We start from the raw sequence: 24,046 nt of genomic DNA, 5'->3' as shown, positions 1-24,046 counted from the left end.
AGCGGTACAGTCACAGTGCCAACCACTGTGGCAGCACATTTCTCTTTTTTTTTTTTTACTCTCAGTCAAGAATTTTGATTCTGGACGGCCTTTCTCAGCTTTTCTGGCTATTCTATCATGTCATGAACGTCTCTTTCTTCTGTCAGCACCAACATTTTTAGATTCCTTTCAACGTTGGTCAGCACCGTATCGCACAACATAGTTTAAATATAACGCGCTTTAAGCCATTAATTGAAGCTCTATTCGCCAATAGAAGCAAACAAAGAACATCAACGAATAATCGATTAGGAAACAAGCGCGCAAACTATTGTCAACTTCTATCATAATTTTATCGGAGTACAACGTTATAAAGCGACGCTCGTCTAGCAACGCTCATTCGTAAGATCAGTTTCCGGTTCCGGAACCATCGCTCGCTCTGCAAACGTGTAATATTTGGAGTTGGCTGCTAATGCAGGTGATGTTTCTTTGCCAGTATACTTACAATGAGAATTTTATAACTTGTCAAATGAATCAAGTGAAGTGTCAGAGGGGTTCTTTATATTGTTTGCTTGTTTTCATCTACGCAGCGTACCTCCAGAAGGGAGCTTTGAAGTAGACATCCTTCGAAGCTCACAGGAAAGGGCCGGTGTCAGTGATTACCTACGCAGCACCGCCATAAAAAATCGTTCAAAATGGTAAGCTAGTGCTCGTAAGTACTTAATATACCAACCTAGTGTCGTAAGTATTAGGTTGTTGTTCAATAGTCGCATGTCAGCCGTACTGATCGTGACCTTAGTTGTGTACGCCGAGTTTCGAGTTGCGTGCAGTTGCGGTTCAATTACTTTCTGATTGAATAGGTATTTAATTGGAAGGCTTTAAGGTGAAACTGTGACTGTTTCTTCCGTTGCGGGAAAAGTTACCACCGTTCTCGTCACTTTAGGACAGGCTCCGCGTCTTTGGCCGCAGGTCGACACCAACTGTCAGCCAGAGGAAGATTGGACTGAATAAGAAGGGAAAGAATGTGCTCAGGATTGTTCGGGATACATCCGGGTCAGGATTGCGTGGTCTCAGTGTTGTGATTCGTTCGCGCGAGAAATTATAAATTCTTACACCTGACGGCTGTAACGTGGCGATATGCTTTCAATCGACGAACAAATTTGACAGCTGCGCACTGAATGAGCTTACCAGAGGCAGCGCCCTTTTTCTAATCTGCAGTGAACTTAGTTCTCACTTGCATTTTCAGGTGCTCCTGGCAGCCGCCGTGATGACTAAAGCCGGGAAGGGTAAGTTTTTTCGAGTAATAACCACTCGTTGCAGTGCATACTATTAATATCGCTGCACGTTTTGAACAGTCCTTTTGATCTTGAAACGTGTGATGTGTTCAAACGGCAGCAATAGAAACGATTTTAGTGCACGTCTTTTAACCTAATCTTATTGTTACAACAAATATAAATTCTGTATGCAGTATTAAAATGAAGCAGTTTTACGTGCCAAAAGTAGAACTTTTTCATAAGGGACGCCGTAGTCAGGGAATCGGAATTAATTTTGACCACCTGGGGTTCTTGTAAGGTGCGCCGAATGCACGGTACACGGGCGTTTTGCATTTTACTCCCATCGAAATGCGGCTGCCGTGGCCAGGATTTGATTTCACACCCTCGGGCTTAGTAACGCAACACCACTTCGCCACCACGGCCAGTGTATGAAGTATTGTGATCATCTTGGACCACGCTACAGCAAGCAGCAAAGTGTATTGTCAGTAGGTTTCAGGAAAGTTTGTTTTCAATGAGAGCCAGACGATTTAATGAAATGTCTTTGCTATGGAGAAGCGAAAGAAACACCATTCCTGGTGCTGTCACCATCATTTCTTGCAGTCATTGTGTCTCGGCAGTTCGTGGAAATGAGTCGCGCTCGGGTGGAGGGCCTTCTTCTAGCATTCCCCAAGCTGCTGGGTGCCGGAAGGCAGCACACCTTTGTGGAAACTGAGAGTGTGCGCTACGTGTACCAGCCACATGACAAGCTCTATGTGCTGCTGTTGACCACACGTGCCAGCAACATCCTTGAGGTGACTATGCTAAAAAATACATGTGGCTAATTTGCTTTTCTTTGCTGTGTTATCCGACAGCTAGTGAGAGCTAGGGTTTGATGACAGCCGAGATGGTGCAAAAGCTTGGGCAAAACATGCCTTAGTCGCTAACAATTTCATGTTTAATATTTGCAAAACCAATTGCTGTGATTCATACGTGGGGTTAACAAGCAATAGCTTTCTTGTGCACTGGTTTCCACTGATTTAAATAGGTGTTTATAAACGTACAGAAAGTGGCAGTGGCTTTGCCTGATGAATTGGTAGAGCATGGCACACTCAGTAACTTTAGCAGAAAAATTGTCACTCTGGTGATATGCAACCATTGGTCTTCCCACGAATTCATTAATTCACTTAAAGCATCTGTTTCTGTGCAAGCTTTCGCTTTTATGGGTCTGGATTCCTAACATAATCTCTAGACTACAGTCTGCACTTATTGTATTGTCTGCAGTGGCCCATAGAGACCAAATATAAAGAGTGTTCATTATAATACCTGCATCAGTTTGCAAGGTCTAAAACCTATGTGTAAGAAATTTGTGTTAATATGTGAAGTAACCACTGTTGTTTACACTTCTTTACTCTTGAATTATCATGTAGGGTCACCTGAACTGTTGGAGCAATGCTGAATTGGTGATAGGCTGTGCATGTTCCAACTCACCCTACTCCTTCCGATACATTTGAGTGCCCCCTACAACGAATGCCTATTCAACGAAATAACCTGTAAAATGAAGGATTAAGGGACTTGTATGACAAATAATTTCAGAGGCCCCAAGCACTTTGTTATCAAGCTGTTTCACTGTAATTGCTTGCTTTGAGAGCAAAGGTTCAAAGCCAGGCCCTAGCAAAGCTTTCGATAAGTTTAGAAGGGACTGCTTCTTAACTATCTGGGAAAATAGCAACCAGTTAACAGTGCCCACCCAATGGCAATAGTTGGTGTGATGTCAGAAAATGTTATAATGGTGAGAATTGCCCTCGGCTACAGCACTCACTACAATTGTACTGAAAATTCACACAAGACTGTAAGGAATTTTTGAAAGTTCACTTTTAACTTCGAAAGGTGAACATTTGAGGCTCTACAGTAGAGCAAAGGAAGGAAGAATGTTCAGGCCTCGAGTTCATGCTTGCAGTTTTTCTTCTCATAGTAGTATGACCTAAAAGTATGTATGTACATAGTACGTAAAAGTAAATATGTACATAGTATGTATGACCTAAAAGTGGTAGGCATGTTGTAATGAATAGTGCTTCAAGAATAAGTGTTTACTTATTCTGTGCTATGCACTGTTACGGGTCGCATTGCCAGAAGATGGCTTTATGCGCAGCAGATATACAAGGAAAGAGAAAAGGAAGATGACTGCTGGAAAAATGAGTAGCTATGATGTAGCAGCAGGTATTAACCAAATGGTTAGGTATTGTGTATCATGGCATTTTTGATGTCGGCGGTGATTATAGACATACTCTGAATGCCCATACCTTCAAGCAACTGCTTGGTGATGCCGTCTCTACAGCCTTTGGATGTGTCTTCCTATGACGGCACTGTTCCAAAGGCATTGTTGCAATACTGATTGATGCCTATCATCTACAGCATGTTCACTTTGCATTCTCAAATACATTTACGGAATGGAATGCAAAGGCGGGACGTCAGGGGGTTCCTTTTTCTATAGTAGAGCATTGTACTGGATCTTGCATCGCAAGATATAGAAACACCACTGTTGCTATGTGTATCGTGCTTTAGAGTTGCCCAACGGCACATGGAATAAGTGAGAAAACACATAAAGCTAAAGGGCAAGCAGCAATTTGTTTAGCTTGGTAATTACTCATTTTAGTATCTTCGCTTGTCTCTGAGTGGTGGAGAACGTAACTCCTTCCCCCTGATGTTGTAATCACTTCCGTTGCTATTTCGGTGCGATGATAGGACCTGGAGACCCTGCGGCTGTTCTCACGTGTGCTGCCTGAGTACTGCCGTGGCCTGGATGAACAAGAGGTGGCAGAGCAGGCATTCAACCTCATCTTTGCCTTTGATGAGATTGTGGCCCTAGGCTACAGAGAAAGCGTCAACCTGGCCCAGATCCGCACGTTTGTTGAAATGGACTCGCATGAGGAGAAGGTCTACCAGGCTGTCCGACAGGTGGGCAAAGCGATTCCCTTACCCATATTGGACTTCGTGTGAACTGAAATTTTTATATCATATAGGGCTTATTGGAATGCACTTCCTTCCTTTACATTAAAGGGCCCGTGAAACTGTTTGAACAAATTTTGTAGACGTGTAGGGTACAGCTAAAGTTAATCATTTGCACCACAATTTCTGTGAAACGTCTCATATTAAGAGAGCTACGGAGGATTACAAGTTACCCTCCTCCATAGTCATGCATTTCCTCCTCAACTCATTCGCCGAGTGATCGGGGCTAAGCTCCGTCTTCACTGGCTCTGTGCCATGATGGCACATTGTGTCATCAACTTCCAGTTCTCTAGGAGCGCACGCACGAAGCCTCTCCAAACTCTCCGCCAGCTGCTTAGCAGCTGACCCAAAGCGAGAGCTATTGAAGCAGCGTGCGTTGCGAGCATTCTGTCACAGCGCCGAACGCGTCTGGTATTCCGGTAACCACAGACAGGCTGGGCGTTTCGACAGAACGGTGGAGGCATAAACTCAAGCTGATGAATGAACTTTAGCATAGACGTATGTAAGTTGCCTGAGCGGTCTCCACGGTCCAGCCACCTGTTGGTACAGAGCCAGCCAAACAAAGAGCTGATATTGCTCTAATCAAGTGTAAAACATTTTAAACATTTACAAAAACATGTTAACGATTACACTCTTGTGAAAAATTTACACCAGCAGCAAAGAAGAAAGTTCGTTACTGCTACTGTGTGGTTGGGCTCTGTGCCACCATTTGGCTGCACTGTGCAGACCATTCACATTTGCGCTTCTGCTCATCCCATAAAACAACGACACGGTCAAACGGCCAGGCCCCGTCCCCTTGCGCTTGCATTTACCCTAATACTGGACTTGCGAAATCCTATTGCGTTAATAATCTTCCGTTATAAAATGATGGCCGCAAATGCGCAAATCCTGGCGCCGATTGGATAGTGGCAGTACGATGCGGTGCAGCCAGTCCAGTCGTCTGCTGCTTTGCAGAGGGACACGATGTCGCAGCTTGACACATTGCCACTCACTACGTTTGCAGTCCACAATGCAACAAAGTCTAATCATTGTGCTCGCGAAAAGACTGAGACCGACTCTGACCGCGAAGCTCTTGTCAAAATGGAGCATGTTGTAACACAAGCAGACGATGCTTGCTGTGTGCCGGAAGTGCTTAAGTGTAGTGAGAAATTGTTCTGGTTCATTCTCTTTCTATTACTTTTTTTTATAGAAACAAATTAACTAACGTTCCAACTATTACAAACATCATTTGTTCACCATAAAGGTGGAAAAATTATCGATGACGCACCCTGGGCAGCCAGTCGGATAGCTCGCGCAACTGACGTCAATTGGGTGATTTACGTCATATGGGTAGGAGTGGCTGAAAATTTCGCCGAGCAGTGTGCTGCGATCAGCAGCGATGTACATTTTTAAAACATTATAATAAGTTACACACTTTACGTAGAGCACATAGATGCGTCAATTAATGATCAGAAGGACATACTCTAACGATTAGGTACCTTTGTACAAAATCGTAATAATCGTTTCAGGGTCCCTTTAAGTAATCTGTGTGAAGAGAGATTTAATCGTGTGGGGAGCTAAATTGTATTAGCATCTCTGAAAGATTTTTAGAAGTGAACTGAAAATGAGTCTTGCAACTCATTTAGCTGCCAACAAATGGGGACGTACTCTACATTGCTTACGATGCTTCCTTAGTATTGTGTCTGTACCATTTGAACATGCAAGTGATGGAAATTTTGTACATGGCTTCTTGATGCAACGTTTAGACCTGATCATTAAGGGGGTACTGCTGCATGCAGGTTCAGGAGGCAGGTTGTTAAGAGGAAATGTGATATTTCTGCTCGCACCTGTAAAGAAAAGCACTGTAGCAGTGCTGCTGATAATGAAAGGCATGCTTAATGCAATTTAACCAAATTACTGCTTTGCAAAATCAGTACTGCTGGTCAAATTGCTCCTTTCAGAGCTGAATGCATTGTGCCATCCTGTGCAGACGCAAGAGCGCGAGGCCAAACTGAAGATGAAAGAGAAAGCCAAGGAGCTGCAGAGAGCACGGCAGGAGGCACGCAAAGGAGGTGGTGCACGGCCTGGTAGTTTCAGCACAGGCTTTGGCTCAGGCTCGGGCTTCACACCTACAGCTGTGTCACCAGACACGCTCAGTGAGCCATCATCGCCTAAACCCTCCACATACCTACCGCCTAGTCGCCCAACGGGCGGCAGTGGGCCTAACAAGGCACTCAAGCTGGGCAGCAAGCACCGAGAATGGGACACTTTTGCTGATCAGCTCAAGCAGGAGGGTGAAAGTGAGTGAACATAGGATAATACTTAATTCATACCCCAACGGTCCCATCCTGAGACATTAAGTGAGTGAACATAGGATAATACTTAATTCATACCCTAAGGGTCCCATCCTGAGACATTAAGTGAGTGAACATAGGATAACACTTTATTCATACCCTAAGCGTCCCATCCTGAGACATTATGTGAAGGGCAGGCACAGGAAGAGCGAAGTTGTTGACATTTTTACAAGGATGAGCCAGCACACTTGATCTATGGCATTGTGCTGCTGAGTTCGGAGGTGTAGGTTCGATCCCAGTCGCAGGAGCCACATTTCGATAGAGGCAAAAGGCAAAAATGGTTGCGTACTTAGATTCAGGTCCATGTTAAATAACCAGTGGTCATAATTAATCATAATTAATATTACTATGGCATCCCTCACAATCATATCATGGTTCTGGCAGGTGGGACTTTAGAATTCTATTTTAATTCCATTTTACCATACTCGGTGGCTGACATAAAGTGCACACCAGATTAATAATCAGTCCAGTTTGTTTCTCAAAGCTATTCCAGTCTTGTGCAATTCTGAGGGGAAAAAAAATGATTGTTGAAACATAGCGGTGTGGGCTTTTGGCAGGATCATAATGTTCGGATGGCGTGTGAAAGTCTGCTGGTTTAATAAGCTGGCTGCCGTGTTATATGGAATGAAAAGACTTGTGATAGAGACCAAGTTGGAAATTCAAGAAACTAGTGTGCGCTGAGTGACTTCCCCACTGAACATTTCGTCTCAAATGTTTTTATGTTAACATAAATGCTGAGCCACTATGGCCTTTTGTAGTCAAAGCTAAATGTTCACTATCATACTGGTTATGTGGATGCGTGTGCAGAACATGCGTGGATTTCGTTGGTATTAATGTGTTTAACGAATTTGAAGCTTATTGTGTTAGCAGGGTTAGTACAGTTATGTAGCTGTAGGTACGCTATCCTAGTTCATTTTTGGCAGGCACGGCGCACCACTAATTTGAACAGTCGCTCTTGGCGAGGTTGTGTACGAAGTCATTGTTGGATTCCAGCATGATGTTTGTGCATCGTGCTTACCCTCCGGCCTTGACCTATCGTGTCTTTGCTGTGTGAGCAACAGTTGTATGGGTTTTTTGTTTCTTGATACCTGTTTTTCCTGAATATTTGCTTTTTTCTTGCAACAGCCATCTCAAGTGCAACATCTGCCAAATCTCCATCTTCTTCGGCAGCTGCCCGAAACATTCCACAGCCGGCTACAACTGAAGCGTGAGCACTAACTTTTTTTCATGGAGCATTGGACATAAGTGCGGAAGAGGTTTTCATATCCACAATTTATTATGCACAGAAATATAAAGTAATTCCAGTGGCTGAAGAGCTATCTGAACTTTTGATGCTTGTTGCTTTTGATGATTGGGAACAATAAACTAAGCAGCTGCTTTTTCACAGACTGAGGGCTCTTTCAGCATACAGGGTCATGCGTTATCATATAAAGTTTAGAATGGCAACCTTGTTGGCCAGTTAATGCCTGTTTATACCTCCACTGCGAAATCGGAAATGTGTGTAGTCTGTGGCAATGGCAGAGCAAAGAAAAAAAATTGTAACAATTATAATAATAATAAATATGCTTTTCCTCTAGTTCAAGTAGTTGTGACAGATGGTGTGCTATTATATGAAGTATTTTGAAATGAAACATATTCATATTTAATCCAATAAGAGCACAAAAGTGCTGAATCTATAAATAGTAGCAAACTCTACCTACTGCCGAATGGTGTGGCTAAACATTTTGTTGCAGCTGATCATGTTTGGCTGGACAAGTCTGGCTGTCTGAGTCACGCAGCATGCTGTCCACTGTGGATGGGATGAAAGTTATTGCATTTTAGCTTCAACTTCATCTTTTATCGTTTACATTCTATGATGAAAAGTATTCAGATGCATGCTACAGTCAAATCTCAATAAAACGAATCATGCGGGATTGCCGAACATCGTTCATTATTTTGAAATATTGTTGTAATGAAAAATTTGTGTTTATAAGCCAGTGGACAAACCTAGAAATGAAAATGACAAACCTTGGCAGTAGACACGTGTGCAGACAAGCACACTCTCAAATAGAAATGTTTCACTCACTTCAAAGCTGCTTTATTTGAAGAGAGCAGTGATTTTCTTCTGGTGCGGGCAGCACGCATGACCGATTAGGAATGCGCCTACATCTACCACTTTGCCCAGTGCCTCATCGGGTACATCATTGCATTGAGCGATGAAAGTGCGGACTTTGTTCATGTGACTAAAACATCAATGTTCAAAACGATCTCATCTGTGTTCAGTGACCCACAGTTGCCTTCCTTCGTGTCATCATTTTCACTGGAGACGTTGTTAACACAGTTAACAATCCCTTCGGTTGTCAGGTCCTCCACCATTAGTGCTGCGCTGCCACTCTCTACATAGTCATCAGAGGAAGAGACCACGGTCAGCAGTTCCGCAGCCACGGTCCACAGGTCTCCTGGGTTGTTGTCGGTCACCTCCAGGTCATCTTCAAGCTCCACAGGTGCTTTGACAAGCCCTGCTTTTCGCCAGCAGTTGCTAATGGTGGATGCCTTCAAGTTCCACCAAGCTCCTATGAGCATTTCCGCTGCGTGATGAATACTGACTGCAGTCAGCTGCTTTAGGTGGAGGTTGGTAATAAACCACTGTACAAGGAGCTTACAAAATTCTGCTTTCACACTCTTTATAATGCCGTGGTCTAGGAGTGGCAGCAAGGACGTGTTGTTTTGCAGCAGAACTCCAAGCGAACATTCACAATGTGAGCAGAGCAGTTGTCAACAACCAGTAGAACTGTTTGGTAATCCCTCCTCATTCGGTCGTGTAGTTTGATAAGCCACTCGAAAAAAAATTCTCTGGTCATCCAGGCCCGTTTGTCGGCGCGGTAATCGTGCAGTAACGACATGACGTTTTTCATGCAGCGAGGCTTTGCATACTTGCCGATGACGAGAGGTTTAATTTTCTTTATGCCTGTTGCATTGCAGGAGAGCAGGACTGTCACGTCAAGATGCGGCTTCTTCCCTCCTTTGCACTGGTGCCCTTTCAAGTGCATCATCCGGTCTGGCAGGAGCTCATGAAAACATGCGGTCTCATCCGCGTTGAAGATATTGTCTTCAGAGTACGATTCAGCCACCTCTAGAAAACGATCATTGTGCCAGGAATCCGTGCTTTCTCTGTCAGCAGCCTTTTCCTTGCCCGAGACTGCCTGCCAAGTTATTCCGTTCCTTTGGCGGAAACAAAAAAGCCAATTCGCGCTGGCGTCAAAGCCAGTTATTGAAAGTGCATCGGCAAATTCGCGGGCTTTTTCTTGGAGCATCGGGCCAGACATGGGAATGTTTTGTAGTCTGGCATCTTTGAACCACGTAGGAACAGTTTGGTCCACATTTTGAAAGTTTCCCAGTCGCAGCCATTTCCTCATAGGAGCGGGTTGCCATTCCCGGTGGAGCTTGACAATCTTGTCTGTCTTCCAAAATGGTCGCGACTGTCGATGGGGCATTGCCACGCTGTCTGCACATGTCGATTTGTTTTTCCCTTTGTCGATTTCCTGCAATACGCCCAATTTGTCCTGCAGCGAAAACTGCTTTCGCTTCATCTTGGCGCCATCTCTAGCTGCATTCATCGTTGGATCTTACGCGATCATCGCCAAACCTTTGTCGTGAAGTTCTTGGTGAAGTTTGTGGTGAAGCAGTTGGCACTCGACATGATGATGATAGCTACTGCAACATGGTGATGATGATAGCTACTGCACTCTCGGTTTGTGTTTCACATTAGAGTTGCGACGCTGTTACTTTTAGCCAAATTCATAATACTGATGTTCCTCGGTTATAAAGGGGAAAATACCCTAAACTATGTGCGTTATTCTGAAATATGCACTATATTGAAATTCGTAGTTCTGGAATATTTTTACATTGAAAGTATAGGCAATCTAGCGGAGATCCTTAAAATATTCGTAAATTTGAGAAATTTGTTAATGTAGGGTTCATAGTAACGAGATTTCACTGTATTCGAAATATATTTAGATTTTCAAATAGAGACTATTCTTCTAGAACGTAGTCGAGCAGCAACCACTCAATTTGAGAACCGAATCTGTTAGGACTCTATTCACTTAATTATTACAAAATTTAGAATATTTGCACACCCTTAAAAACCTTCTAGCATTCCCTGTCTTCCCTTACCTAACTTTCAGTAATGTCATGCAATTTAGTTAAGTCTTCATTTCACACTAACAGAACAAAGAGAAACCAAAAAAGAAATTTGTGGACTAACTTTTATCTAACTAGGACAATGTTTAAAAGGATGTAAGTAACCACAGCCCATCTTGGTTTGGCTGAATCCTTGGTAAAATGGGCCCAGGTGCATGCCACAGCCATCATTCTTTCCCAACTTACAGCAGTCTATATGTGGTTTCAGTGGTTTCATGGGTGTTGCCTTTTTAGGCAGCAGGTACATATACATTGCCTTGCTCATGCAGGGTGAGCCTCAACATAGAAGAAAAGGTCACCCTGACAGCGCTGCGTGACGGTGGCCTGCAAAACCTAGAAGTGCATGGGCTGGTGACACTCCGCATCACAGATGAGCAGTTTGGGCGCATCAAACTCATCTTTGAGAACCATGATGACAAGGGCGTCCAAATACAGGTAATGATTGAATCTGTTGACGCTTATAACGAGTATAATAAGATATAAAGAAGGCAGTTGAACCTCGATATAACAGAGTCAGTAAAATTGGCATTTTACTTTGTTTCGTCGAAATTTCATTATACTGAAATTCAACCTTTTTGCAGATGAATACAGTTGCCGTCCGATTTTTCTTACACAGAAGGGGCTGTAAAGATTTCCATATTATCAGGCAGTCAGAAAAAATTTTCATTTTGTTAGATTTGAGAGTTGGTGAACAAAGATGCGGTTTCATGCCATGTCGACGATAACTTTGCCCACAGTGGGACAACGCTGCCAGCGCACTGATATCCGCAAAGTCCAACCAACGCAGCATCAAAACCTTTCAGACTCTGTAAAGAAAGCTTTGCTTTAAAATGGCATGAAATCGAGGCAACGGTTGACAAGTCATTGTTCGCGACTACCATGTTTATTGTAGGTTTGCAGCATTGCACATGCTTCTCGTGTACGAGAAATTAAGCAAGATCTGGTATGACGCTTAAAATTTTGGTAGTCGTTAAGGGGTCCCTGTAACGCTTTTGAACATAGTAACAAAACATTGCCAATCTGTCGGAGAGGCTGCTGTGAACAGGCGAGGCAAATATTACTGCACCACATACAGCATAGAAATTAGTCTTGTGTCAAAAACTCAAAAAAATTGCTAGCCACTTTTTTGCAGTGCAGTGTCGTTGGCGGAGCTCATGCTGAATCCTTAGGTTGTCACCGAGTATGGTTTCGTTGCTAGGGCAGGCATGTCTCACTGGTAGTTCCTATGATGCTTTCCATTGACTGACGCTGTCAGCCAGAATGCTTGACTGCCAACTTGTCTCTATCGTCTCAGACGCACCCAAACATCGACAAGGAACTGTTTAAGAGCACGCAGCAGGTGAGCCTCAAGAACCCGACCAAGCCATTCCCCATCAACTCTGACGTGGGCGTGCTGAAGTGGCGCTTCCAGACTCAGGATGAGAAGATGGTGCCGCTTTCCAGTGCGTGCTGCCTCTGCTTTGCTTTGTTATTGCGATAGCAATTGTACGAAGACTCGATGCATGTTTTCGCCATCGTGGTTGGCGTTGTAATGCTGTCATGGTGTAAACACTCGTGCACATCCGTGCATGGAGGGTTATAAGGTATCTAGATACGCACAGTGCATTTGACTGCAAAGGCGACGACGCCAAGTGCGTACATCGTCACGCTGCACTCAGTCGACTCTGCCTGAACAAATGCAACGTTCTGTCTTCTGCTGTTAGCATGAGCACTGTGCGCATAAACATTAGCATTCCTGTTGAGCAGCTGTGTGCGAACCACACAGTAGTGCAAACACTGGTCTGAGCGGAACGAACAGTAAACGTTAAGGTAAATCCATCTAATTCTGTCTTTGGCGCCTACGTGCGCCGATGGTTTTCCTACAGTCTCGTATCATGCACTATCGAGATGAAACGTCTGCAATGCCGTTGGAATTGCTCTTCATCAAACCAGCCTTCTGCAGCACCTTCAGCACAGCTCTAAAGCTTGCCATCGCCTTCAATGCTTTGCCTTTGGGCAAAGCTGCCGAATTTCTTTTTTTCTGTGTTAAACTAGAACTTACTTGTAATGATGCTTACGGCAAGCAAATATCTGTCAGATTCGTCACGTGAACTGTAGATTTGTCTACATAGAGGAACTTGACGCTCAAGAGCAGGTTGAGTGAGAAGTCAAGTTTAGAGAGCCGATCATGGCAGTGCTTGGGTGGAAGTGGAAGTGCACTTGTTGTTGGCTTCAATGTCTTGTTCTTCGATACGGGCTGCAAAGCACTAGTCGAGTGCAGCTGCATTTATTTGCACCTGGCAAACACGTCGGTTCAGCTAACCATTTGCCAGTGGGTGAAGTTGGTAACCTGATACTTGCTGAGCTCAACTGAGTAGCATTTAGTTATCACCAAAGGCAAATTTCAGTCTAGCAAGCAGGCTCAGCCACTTTTGTCAATCTCTAAGCTGAAGTCTGCTGGTGTTGGCCACTAAGGAAGAAAAAAAAAGCGAGATCCTGAACTCCATGCCATCATTTCTGATGATGCCTTGTACAGGGTGCTGCATGTATGTTTGAAAAAAGATGTTGCACTCACCACTGTACTGTTCTTGCTGAAATTTTGCAGGAGGATGGCATGTTGAAGTTCACTTCATTCTGTCTAACACTTGCCTCAGTTGATTCCTGGTTTTTAAGGAAAAAGTGCAAATTTGTTTGAATTTCTGGGGATGCGAGCTGCTACCGCAATAGCACCAGCATAAAATTGTGTCAGCAGCAAGAACAGAGCAGTGGTGAGTACAATACCTTATTCCGAACATACGCAGCGAAATATGCAGCATTTTGTACAGTCACGTGCAGTATGACACTGGTGCCTGTAGTCGTAGGGGCCCCAAGACTGTGCAGCTGTGCAGACAGAGGGTAAGTTCCAGACCAAAACACAGCTTCAATTAGCGGCATTTGTTAAACCACTATTTCGCATGTCAGAGTTGCCGCGCAACCCTGGAGCCCCTTCGACTACGAACAAAGGTGTTGCAAGTCATATTGCACATAACTGTACATCTGTCATCTTCCCATTTATAAAATATGATGTTATACTTCTCGGTGTCATAAGATAGAGTAAAGCTCTCCCGCATGACTGGGCAGCTGTCTGAGAGTTGAGAGTAACTGACATGGACAGTGAATTAACAGTCCAACGCACTTTGCATGAGGCTTTCAAAAGGTGGTAATTTGTGAGCTGTCCTCTTGCTTAACCTAGCGATCCACTTATAATTCCACAAAGATTGCACAAGCTGACTTTGTGTCATGCAGGAGAGGTTGATGAACTAAGCAGTTTTCATTAAAGGGCTGCAAGCATCCTGACCCCTCTCTTCATTTATCTCGCCTCTAAAAGACAAGCTTCAAACCTTACCATCATTTTTTGCAGATACATAACCTGCTTTCAACAGGTCTTGTCTATAGCAGGGTCATTTCCTTGGCACCTTTCTGTTGAGATCTTTGATTTCAGTGCATATGAGCCTCGCTTCCTATAGCGCTCTCATCTGTGCTTTGAGCAAAAGTGCACACGATTGGTGAAGTCAGCGGCCGTGGCTCTTGGCATCGACTTCACGGTGCATCAGCACCTTTGACAGTGGCACCTGTAAACGAAGCACCGTCGTCCCTGATAAGCGATAGGCTCAACGCACAATTGAGAGTGCTGCAATGCGATCGTGCATGAGTGCAGTCAAGTGGTTTTATTTAATATTTCGCAGGCTTTCTTTAAACGCCGGAAAAAATCACCGTGCAGCATGTGCATTGCCACAAAAAATTAAATTGGTCGTTTTGGAATGCCCTCTGCAACATAACAAAGCACACTTAGCCCTAAAGGGAATATTAATAGTTTTGCATAATATATCTTAGTTAATTAACCAATTTAGCACAATATAAAAAAAAACTAAGAAGCGCCACATGACGACAAACCATATGTCATTGGTTCCATTCAGTTGTGGTTAACCATATTTTTAAATCCTTGGTTCAAGTTACGTGAAACACCCTGTATATAAGGTAAGTATTTTCATGTCGGATGCAATTTCGTTATGAATATGTTTAACTGTATAGACTTACCTGCGGTGTTGCATCAAGCAATTTTTTTTTCTTTGAAGTTGACAATGCATTTAAGTTATGTTCGTTTAATGCTAATTAGGTGTTCCCTTTAATAGTGAACTGTACTGTATGTTTGATTGGCTATGTCATATGTACAGCCGATGAATAAAGTCGAGAGTGCATGTGCCAATGCTCACAGTTCAGCCACAATCATCCCAAATGACATTAAGACATACGACATGCTCAGGTATATAAGCGTACAAGTGTTTTTGTGCAAGACAGCACAAAGCAAGCTTGTTTTGCTAAGTGGCAAGTTGGCACAGTGACAACACTGCATTTACTTTAGTCTGCAAATGTGACTGCTCCAGAAAAGCTTGCTTCCAGTTTTGTACACTTGTACATTATTTTTTGTTCTTATTAATAGAGACTTTTAGCGTGTCCGCTATTCCGGCAAACTGGGGCGGATTACCGTATGGTCGGGGTCGTAAACGTGAGCGGCCGGAGCGGTGCAGCCGCCTGGTGTTGTAGAGCTCAATCAGACAAACAGAGCTAAAATTGCAGTAACCTACTTTATTCTACTTCGCTGCTGGTTTAAATTTTCGGCAGGCAGTGGTGTAATTGTGTTCACAATTACGCCGCTGTCGAAAACTTGCACCCCAGCTAAGAAGAATATAGTAATTGGCTCTGTGTTTAGGTGGTTGAGCTTTGCACCACTAGCTGGCGCCACCAATCTGGCCACTCACGTTTATGCCCCCGACCATCCAGTAATCCACCCAAACCGCCCCGGTTTGCCGGAATAGCGGACACGTTAAAAGTCTTTAATAACAATACTCTACTTGCTTCTCAAGCAAGAAGCCGCCCTTTTTCTTTTTCTTTAAGTATGGTTGTTCTAGCTGACAGCCACAGTCTATATTTGTCAAAAGCTATGTCAGTAGCATTGAAGAATGAATGTAATGATTCTTTTGGTGCAATTCTCTTCCATTTGCATTATCTACACTTCAGGCTGTCGTAGATTTTAGTGATAATGGACATGGGGCTGCCACTCGGTTCAGTAATAGCAAAAACTGGATAAGCGATGGAAGAGAATCATTGCATTATTCTGGCCTAACAGCCACACTAGTACTTCTCTGTCTCGTAGTGTTTTCATTTATTGCGATAGCAAATTGTATGGACTTTCGAGGTGTGTTTGCGACATTGGAGCTGGTGTGCTGTCATGGTTGATGATGCATGCAAAGCTGGTGCTTGAAGGGTTAGAAGGTCTTCAGAGTTGAGAGAGAGGCACGCTGTGCATTTCGGTGTTGAAACGAGGGCAGCATTCAGCCTTCCACTGCTGGCATGAGCGTTGTGCACACAAACACTAGCGATCCTGCTTTGCAGCTTTGTGCATACCTCACCATGGTGCACATGGTGGTTTGAGAGGAGAGTAAACTTGAAGCCATAAAAGGGCATAGTTTTCCGTAGAACGCTTCTCGTGCACTACTGACGCACAGTGCCTCCAATGCTGCTAGCAGCACTCCTCACCACACCAGCATTTTGAGATGCCTGGTAGCTGCCGGGGTGTTGTTTACAGCTGCACAGCAGCGGCTACCTCAGTTGCTGCATTGCGCCAACATGTCGCTGTGCGTGTCGTTAAAACACTGACCAGCGAGCTCGATTGCACCGCTAAACAATGCTATCGCCTTCGGCGTTTTGCCCGAGGGGCAAGACTGCCCATTTTTGTAATGTTTTAGACGGCATTCACATTTTTCATTAGTCATGAGCTACGAGTCTAGTCTGGTATTCGGTTACCCCATATTTCACTTCTGAGTTTGCCTTTTGAAAAATGCATGCGTGCAGTCAACTGCTGGGTGTCCGAAGCTGGTGGCAACAACTGCGATGTCAACATTGAATATGAGCTGGAGCAGGAGCAATTGGAGCTGAACAATGTGGTCATCAGCATTCCGCTCAGGTAAGCAGTTTCCTTTAACCACTGTTAGCAGTTATGGCGCAGTCCTTTGCCCAGAACATTTGAAATGCTGAAGGTACTCGCATGCCGAGGTTTGACTTGGTGTATCTTGATTTTGAAAAAACTTTAGACGAGAGCTGTGTGAAACATTCTTGACGGAGCATGCTCAGGTCCGTGAATCCTTTGAAGTTGAATATACACTATATCGTGCTTTGGAGGCCTTGAAAGTCATGGATTCTTTTTGCACTCTTCAAAACCCTTAAATTCTTTGGTAATAAAAAAATAACTTCGGTATGTAACTCGCTTTTCAGTGTGGACGGGCTTGGTCCTGGCAGACTCTTCAGTAAAACAATGCTTCTAAAATTTAGAGCTGACACTAGAGTACATGCGTTTCGTTTGGTATGATTCACACAAAACTAGAAATCCCCACAGTGGATGAGAGAAAAATGGGTGCTTGTTCACTTCCCACATCTGATGCTGCTTTCTTTGCAGCCTTGCCCAGTCGTTCATTTCGGTTCCCTTTGTGCCACCTGTCATTTTGCTTTCGGCCAGTCACAATGCATGTTCAGGGCACCGTTCTTTTCATCATCATTATCAGCCTGTTTTATGTCGATTGCAGGACGAAGGCTTCTCCCTGCGATCTCCAATTACCCCTGTCCTGCGCCAACAGATTCCAACTAGCGCCCATGAATTTCCTAATTTCATCGCTCTACCTAGTCTTCTGCCGTCCTCGACTTCGTTTCTTTGCTCTTGGTACCCATTCTGTAACCCTAATGGTCCAACGGTTATCTAACCAGCGCATTACATGACCTGCCCAGCTCAATTTTTTCGTAAACTCTTGATGTCAATTAGAACATTGTCTATACCTGTTTGCTCTCTGATCCAAACCGCTCTCTTTCTGTCTCTTAACGTTATGCCTAGCAATCTTCGTTCCAGCGCTCTTTGCGCTGTCTTTAACTTGTTCTCAAGCTTCTTTGTCAGTCTCCAAGTCTGTGCCCCATATGTCAGCACTGGTAAAATGCACTGATTGTACACCTTCCTTTTCAGTGATAATGGTAAGCTTCCAGTCAGGAGCTGACAATGTCTGCCGTATGCGATCCAACCCATTTTTATTCTTCTATGAATTTTCTTCTCATGATCAGAGTTCCCTGTGATTAATTGACCTAGGTAAACATACAGTACTCCTTCACAGATTCTTTTCATGCCCCTTGTTGTATGACAACTGCTGTAGCTAGCCAACACCCTTCCTTGACACACAAAAAGCTTCACGACAGTCGACAGGAGGGCTAAGCCATATTATGCTGTACTGTGAATGTAATGCATATATTAGAAAAGAAGTGAAAAGCGCAGTAAATATGATATTGTGAGCCACGGTATTCCTGAAAATTCCTTGAAAGGGCCTTGAACGTTTGTCTTGCAAACCTGTACGAACACTGCTCGAAGTTCAAATGCTGGAAAATATGCAGTCCTACGAAACAGCTATTATTTTGTCATTCAGGTTTATTAACAGTAGTGCGAGTTACCATGAATGATAAAAAATTACTTTTAACACAGCTTTGTTAAGGTGTGTTGTCCAAAGTTGACCGAACTTCTATTGTCTATTCAAAGATCCAGTGAACCAATCTGTAATTGTTAAAAGCATGTATTAACGAAGAATGGCTTATTCTTTTTTTAACATGCACAGTCTTCTTTTCTGGGCCATCTTCTAGGGTTGCAGCTTTAAAGTGCCCTGGCTCGGGGCTTGTCTTTCAAACTGTGAAGTTTTCGGAAAGTCTTGCTGCTGCCTGAAAGTGTGCTTTCCTGTGGCAACCCCTGCAGTAGCCACGGGAGTGGATCAGTGGTGGTGAACGAGTGCGACGGCGACTACCACCACGACAGCAGGCGAGGTGTGCTCGAGTGGCAGCTGCCGTTGATTGACGCCTCCAACAAAGCGGGCAGCATGGAGTTCTCTGCACCTGGCCGCCCCAACGACTTCTACCCGGTTCAGGTCCAGTTTGTTTCCAAGACACTCTACTGTGACATGCGGGTATGTATGTTTGGCCTTCGCCCTTTCATTGGCAGGTTTGCAACTGCGCATGCTTTCATTCTTGTACAATAAACCTTGATATAGTAAGCACTGGGATAACGAATTATTGGACGTATTGAAGTAAGTTTATTAAAATCTGTCTCGTCAGTAGCAATGTGTAATGAATACATACTTGCCAACTCATGTATTTTCTGTAAAGTTTATGAAATCAGGCTCAATCTATGATTTTATTGTTTCATCGAGTTTTATGAAAAATAAATCCAGTTTATAAAAAACTTTAGCGTATCGGTCTCCAACCATACCCTTGGAAGTCTTCTATGAAAGGGTAGACAGATACTTGCTTGGAGCAAGCTTATTGTACAAGTTCTTGAAGCAGGTGACATTAGTAACAGCAGAGTCAGCAGATCTTAAAAAGAAGAAAATGCTGTTGCTTGTCAGACTTCACTGTTCCATGTTTTATGCTGTTTGTGTGTTATGTCTGAAGATAAATCATCATTAATTAAGTGCTTATGTGTCCCACAAGAGGTGTGTGTTCGGGGCTGAACTTTAAAAAAACTTCTTGATGTATATATCTGCTTAAAAAAACGTAAGAATGCTCGTATACTTAGATTTAGGTGCGTGTTAAGGAACCTCGGTGCTGTGCTGCTCACAACGACCAGCCCTGTCAGTGTTAGGAGAGGCCAGTTTGTATGTTCAAACAACGTTGCACAGTTATTTTTGACCTACCATGTCATGATCCCTGGATCCGGACAGGCCGCCATTGGAATCTGAACCTGGCAACGTTTAACGCTAGAACGTTATCTAGTGAGGCGAGTCTAGCAGTGCTATTGGAGGAATTAGAGGGCAGTAAATGGGATGTAATAGGGCTCAGTGAAGTTAGGACAAATGAAGCATTACAGTGCTAAAAAGCGAGCACGTTCTGTGCTACAGGGGCTTAGCGGAGAGATGAGAACTAGGAGTCGGATTCCTGATTAATAAGAATATAGCTGGTAACATACAGGAATTCGATAGCATTAACGAAAGGGTGGCAGGTCTTGCTGTGAAACTTAATAAGTGGTACAAATTGAAGGTCGTACAGGTCTACGCCCGTACATCTAGTCATGATGACCAGGAAGTCGAAAGCTTCTATGAAGACGTGGAATCGGCGATGGATTAAGTCAAAACAAAATTCACTATACTGATGGGCGACTTCAATGCCAAGGTAGGCAAGAAGCAGGCTGGAGACTAGTCAGTGGGGGAATATGGCATAGGCACTAGGAATAGCAGGGGAGAGTTATTAGTAGACTTTGCAGAACAGAATAATATGTGGATAATCAATACCTTCTTCCGCAAGCGGGATAGCCGAAAGTGGACATGGAGGAGCCGGAATGACAAGACTAGCAATGAAATAGACTTTATACTCTGCGCTAACCCTGGCCCCCTACAAGATGTGGACGTGCTCGGCAAGGTGCGCTGCGGTGACCATAGGATGGTACGAACTTAAATTAGCCTAGACTTGAGGAGGGAACAGAAGAAACTGGTACATAAGAAGCCGATCAATAAGTTGGTGGTAAGAGGGAAAATAGAGGAATTCCGGATCAAGCTACAGAGCCGGTATTCGGCTTTAACTCGGGAGAAGGACCTTAGTGTTGAAACAGTGAACTATAATCTTATGGGCATCGTTAAGGAGTGTGCAGTAGAAGTCGGTGGTAACTCTATTAGTCAGCATACCAGTAAGCTATCGCAGGAGACGAAAGATCTGATCAAGGGATGCCAGTGTATGTACAGCTAGAATAGAACTGGCAGAACTTTCGAAGTTAATCAACAAGCGTAAGACAGCTGACATAAGGAAGTATAATATGGATAGAATTGAACATGCTCTCAGGGAAGGAGGAAGCCTAAAATCAGTGAAGAAAAAACTAGGAATTGGCAAGAATCAGATGTATGCGTTAAGAGACAAAGCCGGCAATATCATTACTAATATGGATGAAATCGTTCAAGTGGCTGAGGAGTTCTATAGAGATTTATACAGTACCAGTGGCACCCATGACGATAATGGATGAGAGAATAGTCGAGATGAACTTGAAATCGTACAAGTAACGCCAGAAAAAGTAAAGAAAGCTTTGGGAGCTATGCAAAGGAGGAAGGCAGCTGAGAAGGATCAGGTAACAGCAGATTTGTTGAAGGATGGTGGGCAGATTGTTCTAGAAAAACTGGCCACCCTGTATATGCAATGCCTCATGGCCTCAAGTGTACCGGAATATTGGAAGAACACTAACATAATCCTAATCCATAAGAAAGGGGATGCCAAAGACTTAAAAAATTATAGGTCGATCAGCTTACTGTCTGTTGTCGACAAAGTATTTACTAAGGTAATCGCAAATAGAATCTGGAACACCCTAGACTTCTGTCAACCAAAGGACCAGGCAGGATTCCGTAAAGGCTACTAAACAATAGACCATATTCACACTGTCAATCAGGTGATGAGAAATGTGCGGAATATAACCAACCCTTATATATAGCTTTCATTGATTACGAGAAAGCGTTTGATTCAGTCGAAACCTCAGCAGTCATGGAGGCATTACGGAATCAGGGTGTAGACGAGCCGTATGTAAAAATACTGAAAGATATCTATAGCGGCTCCACAGCCACGGTAGTCCTCCATAAAGAAAGCAACAAAATCCCAATAAAGAAAGGCGTCACGCAGGGAAATACGATCTCTCCAATGCTATTCACAACATGTTTACTGGAGGTATTCAGAGTGTACTCGCAGAAGAGTACACTCTAAACGGAGTGCGTTCATGGAACGCACTTTGCTCGTCGAGTGCGTAGCCTCGCCACCAGTGGTTTCAACAATAGAAAATGTAATGCATAGCACAAGTACACAGAAGTTAATTCTAACTGTTGAACAGCTTTTAAGAAAATAATCAGAACAGAACTCGCTGATATTCTGTTCTAGCAGGATCAAAGGCCGCTTCGTCGCACACCACCATCTTGTTCTGGATTGGCTAGGTATTTGTTTTGGCCGGCCTTGGCTTGCAACACTCTTATGATAAAAATATTCTTGTTTTTTGTTGAGTAGGTATAGATTATAATTGTTTTTCATTTATAATACAACTAAAACAATCGCCTTTTAGAGTTTTTTTTTAAATATTAATCTACATATTCAAAAAACATGGTTTTAGTCGGTTGTCATTTTCTTTAGTACGAGTGCGCTCTGTTTTCCCATTTAGCATCGCGTAGCCTAAAGTGCACTCAAGGTCCCGAAGTGCACTCCCTGTAAGTGCATCTAACTTGCCTGCTTGACAGGGGTATAACTTGCGATTCGCTGATGATATTGCCTTGCTTAGTAACTCAGGAGACCAATTACAATGCATGCTCACTGACTTGGAGAGGCAAAGTAGAAGGGTGGGTCTAAAAATTAATCTGCTGAAAACTAAAGTAATGTTTAACAGTCTCGGAAGAGAACAGCAGTTTAGGATAGGTAGCGAGGCACTGGAAGTGGTAAGGGAATACATCTACTTAGGGCAGGTAGTGACCGCGGATCCGGATCATGAGACTGAAATAATCAGAAGAATAAGAATGGGCTGGGGTGCGTTTGGCAGGCATTCTCAGATCATGAACAGCAGGTTGCCATTGTCCCTCAACAGGAAAGTGTACAACAGCTGTGTCTTACCAGTACCCATGTACGGGGCAGAAACCTGGAGGCTTACAAAAAGGGCTCTACTTAAATTGAGGATGACGCAACGAGCTATGGAAAGAAGAATGATGGGTGTAACGTTAAGGGATACCAAAAGAGCAGATGGGTGATGGGACAAACACGAGTTAATGACATCTTAGTTGAACTCAAGAAAAAGAAATGGGCATGGGCAGGACATGTAATGAGGAGGGATGATAACCGATGGTCATTAAGGGTTACATACTGGATTCTAAGGGAAGGGAAGTGTAGCAGGGGGCAGCAGAAAGTTAGGTGGGCGGACGAGATTAAGAAGTTTGCAGGGACGACATGGCCACAATTAGTACATATCCGAGGTAGTTGGAGAAGTATGGGAGAGGCCTTTGCCCTGCAGTGCCCTACAAGAAACGTGCAGTAGAGTTTCCTCGTAACATGGCTACCAATACAGATAGAGGTACTGTTAATGGTTAGTACCTACAACAGCATTGGAACAGTGATGAAAATGAAATATACTTTCTGTTTATGACAGTGCAAATGGTGTCAAAAGAGAATAATGTGTTGTCAGGCATTATAAAATATATATCTGGCTTATAGATTGCTACTTATAGTAGAACAAAAAAGCAAAAGTTGGGACTACTGTCTAGCTAAATTCAGGAAGGTTGGTAACCCTAGTTGTAAACATGGTTTTGGTTTTGTGTCCGATTACACTGTGCAGCAATTTTAGGACCAACTTTCTTGGTTATAAAAAAGAAAGGAAGGCACATGTTAAAATTGGGTAAAACTGTAATAACTCATTGTGAGCTACCATATGCACTTGAAGATTTTCCTTAAGGCAGGTCAAAAATAAGCACTTCCAGTGGAAGATTACATGTGTTCAACACATTAACTGTAGTGCCCTAAGCTTCTGCAAGAAAGACATTGCCGCTGAAGGGGTCCTTAATGCGTGCCAGCTGGGACCCTTAGTCGACATCAAAATGACCGAAAAATTGAATTGTTTGAAAAGGCAGGCATACAAAACACATACAGGTGGAAAGAAAAGCACATTTTTTTATTGCAAAAAAAAGAAAATGCACTTCAGTTTGCAACAAGGGTGGTGTTGTCTTTTTTCGTTCCTCTTTTGTGCTGCCTGCTTGTTCAAACCACATATCTTTGCAGTGACACATTGTATGGTGCAACCGCACATCTTGCAGCTAACCGAACACTTGGTATGCTTTCTCTCTGCAGGTCGTGAATGTGGTGGCTGTGGATGACGAGACACCTGTGAAGCACTCGCTCAACACATACCTCATAGTGGACAAGTACGAAGTCATTTGAAGGACCTAATGTTTCACCATGAGGCAATGTTTGAGGGTAAACAAACAGTACATTTGCTACAGTTCCACGAGTATCAGCACCATGCACAAGAAGGCTACTGTTCTTTTTCTTTTTTTCTCTCTTTTGCATTGTCTACCAAATGAGTTAGTCAATGTGACAAAAGAAATAAAAACTGTTTATTTTGAACATGCCTGTTTAGATAGTCTGGTCTTTCTTGCTGTGTGTGGCACAGTAATGCAAACTTGTTTTTTACATATTATTGCTATAGAAGGGTATTGTCCAATTTAAGAACAGAATTTATTTGTTCCAGTACCTTCGCTGCTT

At 43.5% G+C, this 24,046-nt stretch overlaps 1 protein-coding gene across 1 annotated transcript; it reads left to right on the top strand.

The window, feature by feature from the left end:
• Positions 1-307: 307 nt before the first annotated feature.
• deltaCOP (coatomer subunit delta) lies at positions 308-23,908 on the top strand. The gene is made up of 12 exons (XM_065427310.1): positions 308-454; positions 567-674; positions 1,223-1,262; positions 1,851-2,041; positions 3,972-4,184; positions 6,205-6,514; positions 7,694-7,775; positions 11,017-11,182; positions 12,042-12,189; positions 16,619-16,730; positions 18,546-18,753; positions 23,633-23,908. Exons 2-12 carry the CDS (start codon positions 672-674, stop codon positions 23,720-23,722), a joined length of 1,563 nt encoding a protein of 520 aa, XP_065283382.1. The 5' UTR covers positions 308-454; positions 567-671; the 3' UTR covers positions 23,723-23,908.
• Positions 23,909-24,046: the final 138 nt, after the last annotated feature.

Source organism: Dermacentor albipictus, chromosome 4, assembly GCF_038994185.2.
Source record: "Dermacentor albipictus isolate Rhodes 1998 colony chromosome 4, USDA_Dalb.pri_finalv2, whole genome shotgun sequence".
Lineage (NCBI taxonomy): Eukaryota > Metazoa > Arthropoda > Arachnida > Ixodida > Ixodidae > Dermacentor > Dermacentor albipictus.
Note: the sequence above shows the minus strand (reverse complement) of the source record. Positions and strands in the feature narration are given on the sequence as shown.

Bases quoted from the DNA above. Each gene is read 5' to 3' on its own strand.
- deltaCOP (XM_065427310.1), top strand. The intron at 11,183-12,041 runs GTAATGATTGAA...CTATCGTCTCAG, and splicing joins ACAAGGGCGTCCAAATACAG to ACGCACCCAAACATCGACAA. The intron at 12,190-16,618 runs GTGCGTGCTGCC...GCATGCGTGCAG, and splicing joins GAAGATGGTGCCGCTTTCCA to TCAACTGCTGGGTGTCCGAA.